Source organism: Peromyscus maniculatus, chromosome 23 (assembly GCF_049852395.1).
Source record: "Peromyscus maniculatus bairdii isolate BWxNUB_F1_BW_parent chromosome 23, HU_Pman_BW_mat_3.1, whole genome shotgun sequence".
NCBI lineage: Eukaryota > Metazoa > Chordata > Mammalia > Rodentia > Cricetidae > Peromyscus > Peromyscus maniculatus.
In genome coordinates, this window is record NC_134874.1 from 29,437,277 (window position 1) to 29,452,196 (window position 14,920).

Sequence of the window (14,920 nt, forward strand, 5' to 3'; positions counted from 1 at the left end):
GTAGCAACCACAAGGAGTTGAGCATGATTCCCAAGCTCTCAAAGTGAAAACCAGGCACCCACATCTGCAATCCCAGGTGGAAACAGGCAGATCCCTGGAGCTTCGGGGCCAGCTAGTCTATCAGAATCAATGAGCTCCAGGTTCACTGAAAGGATTCCGGAAGGCACCCGAGACCAGTCTCTGACCTCCACTACTCGGGTGCACACATTCGCAAACACACGTGTTCATACACACACACACACACACACACACAGAGTGACGGGACAGCATGATGGAATTCCCACTTACCTGAAACTCTGCCTTTCCTTGTGACTGATCATGGCAGCTCGCAGAGGGGGGGGGGGGGGCACCCTGGACTCCCACCCACCCAGGGCATTGTGGGAAAAGGAGCCCTTGAAAAAGACAGAGCACACGGGGGAAATATAACAAGCCAGCTCTAGGATCATGAGTCTTTTAATATATTATTCTGAAAAGAAAGGAATTAAAAAAAGTTCCTGACAGCTTTTTTTTTTAATTTAAATAAATACCCCGCCCCCTCCCCCCATTTAAGTTTCCCCTCTTTCCTATCATCCCACCCATCCCAGGCTAGACCCTTACCCCAGAACTAAATAAATGCCTGTTTTACAGCAGACCACACTCACTACCAAATTCTGGGAAAACTATAAATACTGTCACTGTCTGAGCTTCTACCTTCTGACTGCTCCCCGCAGGGCCCATCCTCCCCTTAGCTGGGCAAGGATGGCGGAGGTCTTTAGGCACTGGCCTTGGGGAGAGTGCAAATTTAGCCTCGGTCTCCACCTCCTGCTCAGGAGTAGGTCAGAAGGGCCCAGAACTGCCCTCCAGACTAAAATAAATAAAATAAATACCCTTCCCCACTCCCCGGCTCTCAATAAAAGAGCTAGTTTCCCTGTCTCTCCAGTCAATATGCCCCACCCCCGCCTTCCACCACACCCTGCCTTTCCCCGTGGTGATCTCCATTCCTTTAATGAGGGGTCTACACGCTCAGACCCCTCCCTCCAACATCAAGCAAACCCTCCTCCTCCCCCAAATTACTTGGGATGCTACTAGCACCTCAAGTCCCCACGATGGGCCTAGTAGGAACCCCCTCTCCTCGTTCCTCCCTCTCTCGAGTCTCAAGTAGACCTGGGCAGGCCCCTCCCCTTCGAATCCAGGCGTCCCAAGCCGCCCCTGCATCCTCAGATGGCAGTGTCCCAGAGGACCGTGTGTTGCCGGCGGCAGGGTGGGGTGCCGGACTTGCGGGGTTCGGGGCCCCGCCGCCAGCTGGGGAGGATGGGCATGCTCTCTTGCTTGCAGAGCCCCCGGTCGGGACGGTGGCGGGCCTTGATCTCCTTGCACACGCAGCGTTTACGCTCGATCACCTCTAGGAGTTTGCCATCGCGCTCCCGGGCAGGCTGGGGCGGCAGGGGCAGAGGCAGCACAGGGTGGGTCTGTGCCAGGAACCCCAGAGAAAGAAAAATATGTGGGACAGGGAGAGTTAAGGACCTTGTGCCCAAACCAGAGACCTTCCATAGAAACAAACCCTCCCCCAGGCCCTGCATCGGGCCCCCTCGCCCAGGCGGTGGGTGTGATGGACAGGTCTCAAGCTTGGGCACCCTTTTCCACAGTGATACGCTCTGGTGTTAGATTAGGCCTGCCTGGCACTAAGGAAGGAGCTCTTCAAAAACAAACCAAACCAAAACAAAAACCTTTCCCAGCACCCCAGTAATACTAGCACTTGGGAGGCAGAGGCAGGCAGATTTCCCAGTTCGAGGCCAGCCTGGTCTACAGCGTGAGTTCCAGGACAGCCAGGGATACACAGAGACTCTGTCTCAAAAAACAAACAACCCACCACCACCACCACCAAATGAAGATCTTGTTCTAGAAGACCATGAGATCCTTCCTAGTCTCAAAAAACCAACCAAACAAAAATACCAGTCTTTCCAGACCAGACATGTATTTTTCAAATTTGTCTTTGAAGGGGGTCTTTTTTCCGAAATCGCTAAAGGTACCCCAAAGACTAGTCACTGCCCAGACTTGCCACCACCCAGGTCCCTACTTGTGACCATGTTAAGTAGTCCCATCCCGGAAACTTGTCTATTACCCTTCTTGTTCTTATTTCCCGTTCCTCTCAGTCTGCGCAGGCCACACTGGCTGGGCCCCAGCCTGACTTTTTTTTTCTTTCTTTCATCCATCTTCCTTTCTTATTTATTTACTAAACATTTTAAAAAGCCATTCATTTATTTTGTGTCTGGGAGGACATGGAGGTCAGAGGGCAGCTTTTGGGTGTCAGCTCCTCCTTCCCACCAGGTGGCTTCTGCAGATCAAACTCAGTCATCAGGTCTGGCGGCAGCGGCGGCACGTGCCTTTACCCACTGAGCATTTCACAGCCCACTTTCTTTCTAAGATTCTTCTTCACTTATTGGTGTATGTGCCTGAGTGAGCAGATGCTATACGTCTGGACTTGGAGGCTGGACAACGTGGGATCCCCTGGAGCTGGAGTTACAGGCAGTTGTGAATTGCCCAGTGTGGGTGCTGGGAATTGAACTCTGGTCCTTTGCAGGGGAAGAACATGCTCTTAACTGTTCAGCCATCTCCCCAGCTCCTTTTTCTTTTCTCTCTCTTTTTCTTTTCTGAAACAGGCTTGCCTGGAACTCAGTATGTAGTTCAGGGAAGATGACTTGGAACTTCCAATCCTCCTGCGCAGACCTCCCAAACTGAGATTACAGGTATGTGCCCTATAGTGCCCTGACTCCTTTCTTACCCTGTTTATTAAATTATTTTTTAATTTGGTGTTTTGAGACAGTATTTTTTTTTAATGTAGCCCAAGCTGGCCTCCAACTCCCGATGAATTCTTTTTTTTTCACCCTCTCGGCTTCCCTAGAGCATTGGACTACAGGGGTGAGTGAGTGGGGGCTACAGGGGTGAATGAGTAGGTCTATCTTTTCTTTCCATACACGAGCCTTCTTTTCTAGATGCTCCTTCAAAGATAAAACAAAGACCAGATCTCACCTGGCTCAGGGCGACCCTGGGCTGGCTGCAGGGTCGAGGGGTATGGAGTGCAGCCTGACGGACTCCAGAAGTGGAGGCAGAGCGGCCCAGGCGGTACCCTCCTGTGAAATCTAGGCCCAAAAACCAGAGATGAGAAGAGAGACCTAGAGATGCCTAGTCCCTCACCTCCCTGAGGAGGCTATAGGCCAAACTGTCCCCTGCCTCATCAATGGAAAGAAGATGGAGATTCAGGGTTCTAGGCTGGAGGCGTGGCTTGGTGGTAGAGCACCTGCCTAGAATCCCCCAGTGAGGGGCCGGGGTATGGCTCAGTGGTAGAGCACCTGCCTAGAATCCCCCAGTGAGGGGCTGGGGGTGTGGCTCAGTGGTAGAGCACCTGCCTAGAATCCCCAGTGAGGGACTGGGGTGTGACTCAGTGGTAGAGCCCCTGCCTAGAATCCCCAGTGAGGGGCTGGGGTGTGGCTCAGTGGTAGAGCACCTGCCTAGAATCCCCCGGTGAGGGGCTGGGATGTGATTCCCTGGTAGAGCACCTGCCTTGCATGAGGGAACTCCTGGGTTTCAAAGTACAAGAAATATTTTTCAAAGGTTAATGGCCATAGAGTTGGTATGGCCATACGGAGTTGATAGGAAGTCAGGCAGGGTGGTCCAAGGTAGACCCTGGCAGATTCCTGACCCACCCATATCTGTACAGAGTATGAGGGCAAGGTGTCACCTCCGTTCCGGTGGCAGGCTGGGAAAGTCTGGCAAGGGACTGGCAGCGCTGTGCGGCTCCCTCCGCGGTCATGGTGGATCCTGGCCAGCAGACCCTCTGCCCCCTGGCTCCTCACAGGAATCCCTGATGCCACAGGGCCCCTGTCCTCATGCTCTACTTTGCCTGGACCCTCTGTACTGTCAGTCCAGGCCCGGGCACCGTCCTCGACTTCTGCTGGGATAACAGAAAAAGCTCAGTGTCTGCAGGCGGGAGGGGCCCTCCCGTTCCCCAGCAGGGACATACAATGCGGCGTGAGTGGCCCTTCTGCAAATCACCACAGGAATGGGGGAGGCTCTGCCTCTCTCCCCCAGCACACACACACACACCAGACCCAGCCCTGCCACCTCCCTTTCTACCCATTGTTATCATCACTGGGGCTCAGAATCATATATATGTGCTCTGTTCAGAAAGCCCTTCCCCTGGCCAGCGGGGTTCTCTACCCCAGCTTTGGTTTTTAAACCTCTCCCGGTCCAGACAGGGTCAGAAATGAACACCCTGGAAAACAGGGGTGGGTGCTGTCTCTCAGTGGGGAGAATCCCTAATCCTGATCTCAGAAAGGGGGTGGGAGGGTTAGGCTGAGTGTCTAGAGTGGGGGAAGGGCTGTGTGTGAACTAAGCCCATCTCTGAGAGCAGGGCCTGGCAGAGCATTGCGTTGCCTGGCAACGGTAGGGGCCTCCCTCTCCTCTCACTCCTGTCTGGATGGGTTGCCATGGTAATAGCTGGGAGGCAGCTGTGTTTAGCTCCTAGTGTGCACACACACTCACAAACACACACCCTTGCAGCCCAAGGAAGGGAGGGGCAGAGGTGGAGCGGGATGGGGCTGGATTCCACCCCTGCCCTATCCCAGACCTTCCTACCTTTTCCTGAACACATTCAGAGACATCTCCCCGCCTCCATCCATCCATTCCGCTCCCCATCCCCATCTATCTGGTCTCCCAGAAAACTTCCCAGGTCAGGACAATGGACCTGCGGTTTCTAAATACCTCCCTTCAGTATTCACCCCCAACCCCACACCTCCAGGGACACCCCACACCTCCAGGGACACCCCCACACCTCCAGGGACACCCCACACCTCCAGGGACACCCCCACACCTCCAGGGACACCCCCACACCTCCAGGGACACCCCACACCTCCAGGGACACCTCCACGCCCAGTCCCCACCCCTCACTCACTGTCCGGTTCCTTGGCTTTCCTCCCTCCATACAGGACCTTCCTCTGCAGAGCCCAGCCGGCCCCGAACGCGGCGCCCATCTCTTCTTCCTCTGGTGTCCCAGCACTGGCGATAACGTGGGCACAGGAGATGCTGGCAAAGGCGCCTCCATCAGACCCTTGCTCTTGCAGCTGGATCTTGACCATGGGGGACGGTGCTCCCATTCCACAGCCCTTATTCAGCACCCCCCCAGCCTTGAGACTGTCATAGGCAGGGGGTCTCTTGAGCCCAGCCGCTGTGGCTGGGTAGGTCCAGAGGGGGGTCAGGGGCCCTGCAGTTGGATCCGGAAGGCTGTGGGGGGAGGCCAGGCAGCTACGGTGGTGGAGGACCCCAGCTGCTGAACCCACCGCTCCACTATGGGGGCTGGATTTCCCTGGCACAGGGGGCCTCGAACTGGCACACAGCATTCCGTGGAGAACCGAGATCTCCTCCGTCTTTGGCTCCCCAACACCCAGGGGCGGGCCAGCGGGCAGGACCGAGTGTGTGGTCACTTTCACCGCAGAATACACCATGGTGTACGACACGGCCTTGTCCTTGGGGGGGCCGGGGAGCAAGGCAGCTGGGGCAGGGTGGGCTGCCGATACCCCTGCCGCTTTGGGGCAGATCATGCTGTGAGAATTGGGGAGCTCCCGCTCCGCCCGGGTCTGGCCAGAGCCCTGGGGTGGCAATGGTGTGGAGTGGCTCCGGGCTCGGCCTGAGGGTCCCAGCAATAGCAGGTTGGCAGCAGGAGGCGGAGGCGGCAGGGGAGGCGTCTCCCGCTCTCGTGCAGGCACTTGGGGAGCTGGGGTGGAACCAGCTGGCTCCTTGGAGTGGCAGAGGACCGGTAGCCTTGAGACCCCATCGCCAGGGGCTCGTGAAGCAGACTTGGCTTGGGGGAAGGCCAGCAATGGAGGCCGGTGCTGAAGGAGGTTGGGGAAAGGCGGGGGAATTTCACAAGGAGTGGTCTTGGTGGGTGTCCCATCCCTCCGGCTCGGGAGGGCTGAAGCTGGACGGCGGTGGGCGTGGGGCTGGAAGATATGAGGCTGTTGTGGAGGGGAGGGTGCCATCAATGGAGGGGGCCCGTTGGCCCTGCCTTCTCCGGCCTCTTCAGGCAAGGGGTACTTCATCTCTTCATATATAGCCTCGCTGTCTTCAGAGTCTGAGTCGGCACCAGCTGGAGGGGTTGGGCCTCCACTTCCAAGAGGAGGCCCGGTCAGGCCTCCTCCGCTGCTTCTTCCTCCTCCACGAAAGACATCCCCCACCATCTCAATGTACACGGGCTCTTCTTCTTGGGCACCTGCATCCAGGTCTCCGGCTATTCGAGACGCCCTGCTGAGGCGTTGCAGGGGCAGGTTCCCCCCTCGAGGACATGGGGCTGGGGCACAAGACTCATCGAAGGACACAGACAGCTGGGTGTTGGGGCTTCGCCTGGGTTTTTGTGGTGGAACCTTCCGGCTAGATTCTCGGCACTCAGTGGTTGGCTTCTGGGAGCCTAAGTAGGGTGAGAAGTAGAAAAAGAAATGGAACTTATTGAATACAGAGCATCTAACATGCCAGGTGAGCGCTCTACCACTGAGCCACACTCCAGCCCCTCACTGGGGGATTCTAGGCAGAGGCTCTACCACTGAGCCACACCCCAGCCCCTCACTGGGGGATTCTAGGCAGGTGCTCTACCACTGAGCCACACCCCAGCCCTCACTGGGGGATTCTAGGCAGGTGCTCTACCACTGAGCCACACCCCAGCCCCTCACTGGGGGATTCTAGGCAGGGGCTCTACCACTGAGCCACACCCCAGCCCCTCACTGGGGGATTCTAGGCAGGGGCTCAACACTGAGTCACACCCCAGCTCCTCACTGGGAGATTCTAGGCAGGGGCTCTACCACTAAAACACATGCCCAGTTTTTTTTTTTTAAATAAATTTTTTTTATCGTTTAAGATGACCTCTTGACCCACCTTCAAGGACATATCTGTCCAGTCATCTTTCCCATAACCTTCTGCTCAGACCCCGCTAAGTCCTTTTCTACACAGCAGTCCCGTCTTTCTTTTCTCTCTTCTCTTTGTTTTGTTTATTTGTTTGAGACAGGGTCTCACTATGTAGCCTTGGCTAGCCTAGATATGTAGTTCAGGCTGGCCTTGAACTCAGAGATCCTCTCGCCTCTGCTTCCTGAGTGTTGGAATTAAAGGCGGTGCTACCATGTCTAGGGCTTTGTTGGTTTGCTTTTGTTTTTCTTCAGGTTTTTTTGTTTGGTGTTTGATGTTTTTTTTTTCTTTTTGAGACTGGGTCTCATCATGTACCCTAGGCTAGCCTCAAGCATCCTACCTCAGCGCACCCCCCTCCCCACCAATCCCAGGATCTGCAATTCCTACCCACCTTTGTGTCCTTTCCTAAGAACTGTTTTTTAGGGAGTGTCTCCTGCCCTTGAATGGTTCATCTGAGGTCCAGCTAAAAGGAACCCCCTATTCCTTTTGAGAATGGAACCTTCCACTTCCTTGGCTCTTGGCTGAATGAACCCTCCCAGAGGCACCCCCCTGATCTGGAATGGATCCTGCCGGCTGCTAGCTTCCCCTGAGAAGGGATGGGGGAACAGGGTGGTTCTCTCACCTGCTTTCTTACTTGGCGGTGTCTCTGCCCCTGATCCTGCCATGCTGAGCTTGGTACTGGGGTGTCTCCGGGGCTTGGCCGGGGGTCTTCGGGTGCTACTGTCCTCTGTGAGACCTCCCCCGCCTCCTGCAGGCCCACCCCCTACACTGTCCATGCTGCCCACTGAATGGCAGGAGAGAGAGCGTGGGGCCATGGCGCTGCGGCAGGGGTGAGGGGTGTGTTCCTGGGACGCGGGCATCGTCATGAAGCCCATCCTGAGGGACCTTCGAAGCGAGGCAATGTCCCGCACTCGGACCCCAGGCCCTGGGACAGCCCCAGGCCCCACTGGGCCTGTGGGGGCTGTTTCCTTACTGGAGCTAAGGAGAGAAGACAGGATGGAACAGAAGAAGTTAGACAGCAGGCCTCCAACTTGCCTGCCTCCATCTCAGGAGGAGGTGGCCTTCGCAAGGGTAGAGCAACTGTTTCTCCAGTGAGGAGGACAGGGGCCTGGGGTGGTGTCCTCTGAAGGTAGGAACGCTTTCAGGCAGATTATTTGGATTTAAGAAAAGCCAGGCACTGGGGGGTGGGGTGGGAGTGTGTGTGGGGGGTCAGCACATGGTGTGAGAAATGGAAGAAATGGTGTTTGTATGAGACAGTGTTCCTTGTGCTGACTGACCACCTAACTAGTACACAGCCTGAGGTGTGGAGAAAGACACAGTCCAGGCAACAGCCACCTGACAGACAGGCAGACACACCTGCCACTGTGCTCCGCCCACACCTGGCCTCTGGTCTCCCTTCATGCCCAGCTCCTGTGGCCCCTGTCACATCACAGGCCACCGGGAGCAGCCTCCCTGGGCCTCTCCTCCCTCCCTCCCTCCCTGCTGCCTTCTCTCTGCCGTCCTCCCCAGCTCACTCCTGTTCCCTTGCTGGGTCCCGGGTGAGTGAAGGCGGGTGGCTGGCAGAGACGAGGGTGAGCTGCTGTGGGGTGGGCTCTCATTAAGGCCCTGTCTACTAACCCTTCATTAGGGGGAGATCGCTGTAGTGATCGCTCTGATTAATCTAATTAACAACAAGAATTAAACTCCACAGTTGCGCGGAGGGAGAAGGGAGCTGGGAGGTGGTTCTGACTCAGGCTCCAAGAGGCTGTGTAGTCAAGGGGGAAGGAGGAGGAGGAGGAGGAAGCTGAGCGATTAGGCCTGGGTTCCTGGGAGGGCAAGGAGAAAGATTGGTAGCGATGTAAGAGTGAGGGGCATGAGGGTCTCCATCTGGCTCTTCTGTAGGACCTAGCCTGTAAATCCACTAACGAGAGACACACACACACACACACACACACACACACACACGCGCGCGCGCGCACACGCACACGCGCACACTCACCTCTTTAGTTACTCACTTCCCTCAAAAGAGGCGACTGGGTGGGAGAGACATGAATGCTCTTGAAGTCCCTAAAATGACCCTGGCCACAGACCCTGTGAGGATGGTGGAGCCTGCCCTTTCCAAGGTCAGGTGACAGAGGAAAGCCAGCAGTTAGTCTCAAAACAACAGGAAAGAGGATTGAGAAGGAGTGACTTGGGGGCCCGTAGGCAGAGGGAAAAGCCAATGGGGTTCTCCAGAGCTGGAAGGCATGCCCCTGGCCATACCCCTCTCTCACGGAACAAGGCTGGGCCCAAGCATATGCACTTGCAGCCATTCTGGGCTAAGCAGAAAATCAATCAGAGCGAAAAAGAACTCTCACTGGTGACAGGGCTGATGGCCCCCAGGAGGGGCTGTGGCCGAGCCAAAGGGGATGGGCAGGGGGGATGGGGGGGACCGGACACTGTGCAACAGGCCGCGGGACAGACAGTCGAGGGCTCCAGCCTTACCTCCTTTTGGCCTCTTCTTCTTTGTGTTGTCTCCACTCCAGCTTGGTTTTTCGGTAGAGAAGGTTCATGTCGTGAGGCAGGAGGGGGGGGCTGAGGGGCCCTGCTTAACGCCACCAGGCCCGGGGGGCGGCCCTCCCTGGGTCCCGGATCCACTTGATGTGGGGAATGGGTGAGAAGGAGAAAAGGCAAGATACGGTTGGGGGAGGGAGAAAAAGGGAGCAGAGACATGATTTGGGTCTTCAGAAGAGGAAAACACAGGCAGAGACTATCCCACACAGTCTACGGGACCCCTCCCAGACAGACAGGCGTAGAAGTGTGTGCACAGAGTCCCACACCCTGACAAAGGTGTCTGGAGCCACTCTGGAGAGATCAGGTTGACACAGATCCCCATCCTGTGTAAATACATCCTGAACCACCAGAGACAGACAGACCTCACGAATATACAGCAACTCTGTAAGCACACAGCACATTTAGACACACCACCCCGCCACCACAGATCTATCTACAAACAGGGGCAGACGTAGAGGGGCATAGGTAAACACAAACCCAGGGACAGCAAACACGCACACATAAACACCCACCGACACACCCACCGATACACACAGACCTTCCAGCACACAAATCTGCTATGGAACTGGCCACACCTACAGACAAGGAGTTGTGCTCAGGGCCTACTTGCGTACATTGCACCCAGCTAGGGAAGGTGGGGGGGGGGGGGAGTTAGGCTTGCTACCCTCTCTTGGGCCCTGAGGCTTACTGGGGGATCATCAGGTCAGGGCGGGGATGCTGAAGGAAGGATGGTGATAATGAGTTGGGTAACTGAAAATCCCATCCATCCATCTACCTTCACTCCCGGGAGTCCCGCTGTTCCAATCCTGGGCCTGGACCTCCGTCCACCTCTATTCCAGCTCCCTGGTCCCTCAGCAATGGTTTCTGCCTCCCTCCTCTCGCTGATGGCCCAAATCAAATCTACCTTCTGCTCCACGATTTGGGAGAACCCCCGGCTTCCCCCTAGTAGTCCCGCCCCTGAGTCCCACCCTGGCGAGGGCGGGGGTCTCCAGCCTGGCCCCATAGCAACCTTCTGGGCTGCGGCCTCCATACCTGCGCTTCTGCGTCCCTTCCCCCAAACAGACTCTCTCCCTTTCGCCTTCAGCCTCACGTCTCCTCCCTGGAGCCCTCCTCACAGCCGTCCTCCTCCTTTCCCAGTTTATTCCAAACCTGGCCTGCTTCATCACCCCCCCCCCCTTTTTCCATCCAAGGGCCCCAGGTTCCCGGGGCACCCCCTCCTCTTCCCCTTGTCCTGCTACCCTGGGTGTCTCCGCCTCTCGCCCCGCCAATCCTCCCTGCCCCTGGTCCCCCCATCACCACCTCCCCGCATGAAGCCTCCCCAGTTTCTACATCACCGTACCTGGCCTGCCGGGCGCCGGCCCCCCCATGCCGGGCTCCGCCCGGAGCAGGAGGAGGGAGGAGGAGAGACAGAGAGAGACCGGGGGAGCCGAACTGGGCCCTGCCGCAGAGACAGCCCCGCCTCCGGGTCCGCCCCCAGACCCGCCCCCGGCCCCAAACCCACCCTTCCACACCCTCCAAGGACAGAGCGGGAACGGCGGCGCAGCGCTGCACCAGCAGGTTGGGGTGGAGGGCACAGGACCTGCGGAGCGGACAAGGGAGCTTGAGAGGAAGGTCTTGGAGTGCGGGAGTCCCGCTCCCCAGCTTTCGGGTGTCTGATCCTAGCCGACCCGAGCCCCCCAGCCCTGCCGGGCGGTGCTGGGTTGGGTCTCCCAAGCCCTAAGCGGAGCGCGGTGCTCAGCGGCGCCCCCCAGCGGGAGTCTGGAGGTCGCACCCACCCGCGAACCCCGTGCGCCTTAGCGCTCCCGGGTGGGAGGCTGCGGCTGCGGTCCCTGGGTGCTGCCAAGAGGTGAGGCTGGCAGAGGGGCCCCGAGTCCGCAGCCCCGAGGTCGGCGCATCTGCTCAGTAGGGGGCGTGCTCTCTGGGCCTAGTCCCTCCGTGCCCCCACCCCCACCCCGCCCTTAGGTGAGGGGAGGGCACAGAGAGTTGGCTGGCTTGGTACTGGGCCTCCTCCCCTTGCAGCCTCCCAGGCGCCCGGACCTTGTTCCATCGTGTGGGGCTCAAAGTCTTCCGCACGTCCGCCCCCACAGTCCAAGTCATCCTCTACTAACCTTTGACTCCGTGGGCGCCGCCCGTCAGAATCTGGGCGCACCAGGCTGGCCTCTACGGGAGACCACCCCAGGCACCGCCTACCAGTGGTTTAGGGATGTGACCTCACCCCTCCCCTCCCTTGGCCTTTTCTCATCAGCCCGTTGGCAAATTCCTTGCTTGGATCGGTTTTCACACATAGCCCCGCGGTTGGGTAAATTAGCGTCAAGAACTCGGCTGTACCCTCCACTGACTGAAAAATGGGATTCCTGCACAGCATGCACATCTTCCTAACCCCTGGTACCTGTGGGGGCTTTGCAATGCGGCAAAGTCTTTGCAGGTGTGCTGTGGGGCCTCAAGCAAATCTCACTACTGGTCGGAGCCATGCCTCCTCGTTTCATACCTGCCTCAATGGACGTTATCGGAGGGATGGCGCGCTGTGGACACACCTGTGATCCCAGCATTCCTCAGGTGGAAGTGAATCTTCAGTCTCAAGGTCATCCTCAGCTACACAAGTTCAAAACCAACGTGGCCTACAGGAGACTGTAAACAAAGTCCTTAGAAGGAAGAGGGGTTGTGAGCATTTTATAAGTCTAGAGCCCCATATAGGGTTCAGGTCTGGAGGAGTGAGGGGGTGTGGGAAGCTTGTTTCTTGGACTGTAGGACCTGGCTACTACAGCCATTGTTTACTGTGGCTAATGCAAAAGAGACAGGCAAGAGTGTGGATGAATTTTAACAGAAAGATAAATAGATGAGACAGGGTGGGGCAGGAATTGTTCTTTTTTAAAAATGATTTATTTATTCTCATTTTATATGCATTGGTGTTTTGCACGTATGTCTTTGTGGGAGTGTCAGATCCCCTGGAACTAGAGTTACAGTTGTGAACTGCCATGTGGGTGCTGGGAATTGAACCCAAGTCCTCTTGAAGAGCAGCCACTGCTCTTAACTGCTGAGCCATCTCTCTAGCCCCTTTTTTGGGTTTTTCAATACAAGGTTTCTCTTTGTATTGTTGGCTGTTTTGGGACAGGCTGGCTTTGAACTCAGAGATCCACCTGCCTCTTCCCCTAGAGTGCTGGAATTAAAGGTGGGTGCAACCACACCCAGCTAGGAATTGCTTTTTTAAAAAAAATATTTGCTGCCCTTGGTGGTGCACGCCTTTAATCCCGGCACTCAGGAGGCAGAGGCAGGTGAATCTCAGTTCAAGGCCAGCCTGGTCTACAGAGTGAGTTCCAGAAGAGGCTCCAAAACTACACAGAGAAACCCTGTCTTGAAAAAACCAAAAATAAATAAATAAAAATATTTGCTTAACCTTAAAAATGGTTAGAGGAGATGGGCAGTGGTGGCACATGCCTTTAATCCCAGCACTTGGGAGGCAGAACCAGAACTCTGTGAGTTCGAGGCCAGCCTGCTCTACAGAGCAAATTCCAGGATAGCCAGGGCTACATGGGGAAACCCTGTCTCAAACAAACAAACAAACAAAAGTAAAAAAGAGGATTGGAATGTAGCTTGGTCATAGAGCACCAAGTCGCCAACATTACCACAACAATAAGACTGTCGGGTGTGGCTTACGCGCTTGTAATTCTTGAATAGTGGTAGAAGGATCAGGAGTTCACTTTAGCTACTAGCTTGGGCTATATAAGACCCTGACTTAAAAAAAAAAAAAAAAGAAAGAAAAAAAAATTACGTGAACTAAAGCAAGGAGTCTAGATATCCCAATATAATCTTAAATTTTGCCTTAAAAAAGTAAGTAGATGCTTCCGGGCCTCAGTTTCCTTCACTGAATCTCTACATCCACACCATTTTTTTTCCCTATGAGATCATGTGAAGGTTTAAAAAAAAAATTTGGCAGCTATTATTATTTTTTGTTTTTTTTCCTAGACAGGGTTCTCTGTGTATCCCTGGCTGTCCTAGAACCTGATATGTAGACCAGGTTGGCCTTGAACTCAGAGATCTACCTGCCTCTGCCTCCTAAATGCTGTAAAGATGTGTGCCACCACCCCGAGTCTTCTGTAGCCCAATTGCTATGTGCAAGGTACCATTTCACACTATACATGACTTACTGATGCCAGAAATGGAACCCAGGGCTTCATTTATTTAAAGCAAGCATTCTACTAAACTACACCCCCAGCCTAACCAAGGACTCTTCCCTTCTTTCCTCCTGTCTGTCTGTCTGTCTGTCTGCTGCTGCTGCTGCTGCTGACACAGGATCTCCTGTACTGAGGCTGACCTTGAACTCCTCATCCACCTGTCTCTCGGCCACCTCCCGAGATCTGTGCACTGCCACACCCAGCTAGGACTTAAGAGCAGTTCTTGTTTGAGTAAAATTAATTAGAACCTATCTCCTTCCAAACTCCTGAGTGACAGCAGATGCCGCCTTTAGATCCTCCTTTGGCTGAAAGACTCCTGCTCCGAATGCCAGTGATGAGTGCCAGGAAAGAAAAATGGCAGTTGGGAGTCTGTGTTTTCATGCCAGGCACAAAGTAGATGCTTTATGTGTATGGATTCTCCTTCATAATGATCAAGGGATAGTATGGGACAGGTGGGATTGGGTGTGTGTGGGGGGGCTATGCCTGTGGCCATCTGGGATTGGTCCTCACGTACATCTGTGGGGTAGTTTTGTGGACACAGGTGTGGGGCCAGCCATTGTGGGGGAAACAGAGTTCCTCTTCAGGTCTGTCTGTGTTCTATCTGACGGATAGATAAGGACATAGATGAACGTGTAGCAATACCTGTTCTGGACTGAGGAGATGGCCCAGCAGGTCAAGGTCTTCGCTAGACAAGCATGAGACTCGAGTTCAAATCTGCAGGACCAGAGTAAAAAGCCAGGCATGGCTACATGTTCCTATACCCTCAGTGCTGTGGAAGAGAGAGCTAGGAGAATTACTGAGGCTTGCTGGCTACCAGCCAAGCTATTCTTTCAGTGAAAGATCCTGTCACAAAGGAAAAGGTGGAGAGCGATAGAGTAGGACGCCCAGTGTGATCCTCTAGCTAACAAACACACAGGTGTGTGCAATTGCACATGAATGTGCACATATGCCACAGAGACATTTTGGATATTCTGCTTCTCCATTTTCTCATCTAAGAAAGGGAATAACACCGTTATTGGAGACTGGATTTCAAATACAGGAACAGAGCCCTACGGTGGTGGCGCACACTTTTAATCCCAGCACTCAGGCGGCAGAAGCTGCGGATCTCTGAGTTTGAGGCCAGCCTGGTCTACAGACCGAGTTCCAGGACAGCCAGGGCTACACAGAGAAACCTTTTCTCGAACAACCCCCCTCCCCTGCCCCTCTGCCTCCCCCCCCCAAAAAAAAACAACAAAAATACAGGAACAGGATAAACACGATGGCTCAGTGGGTAAAGGCACTTTGCCGCC

General features: G+C 55.2%; 1 protein-coding gene across 6 annotated transcripts; it reads right to left on the bottom strand.

Annotated features, from left to right (window-relative positions):
- Positions 1 to 436: 436 nt before the first annotated feature.
- Nyap1 (neuronal tyrosine phosphorylated phosphoinositide-3-kinase adaptor 1) lies at positions 437 to 10,913 on the bottom strand. Of its 6 annotated transcripts, none has more exons than XM_006971224.3 (7): positions 10,799 to 10,913; positions 9,391 to 9,542; positions 7,550 to 7,905; positions 4,931 to 6,439; positions 3,719 to 3,928; positions 3,010 to 3,119; positions 437 to 1,448 (listed from the first exon to the last, which is right to left on the bottom strand). In XM_006971224.3, exons 2-7 carry the CDS (start codon positions 9,456 to 9,458, stop codon positions 1,197 to 1,199), a joined length of 2,505 nt encoding a protein of 834 aa, XP_006971286.1. In that variant the 5' UTR covers positions 9,459 to 9,542; positions 10,799 to 10,913; the 3' UTR covers positions 437 to 1,196. The 6 variants fall into 6 exon arrangements, with proteins under 6 accessions (XP_006971286.1, XP_042123933.1, XP_042123932.1 ...); XM_042267999.2 differs by having other exon boundaries at positions 10,492 to 10,800; XM_042267998.2 differs by lacking the exon at positions 10,799 to 10,913 and adding an exon at positions 10,235 to 10,556.
- Between the last annotated feature and the right edge of the window lie 4,007 nt (positions 10,914 to 14,920).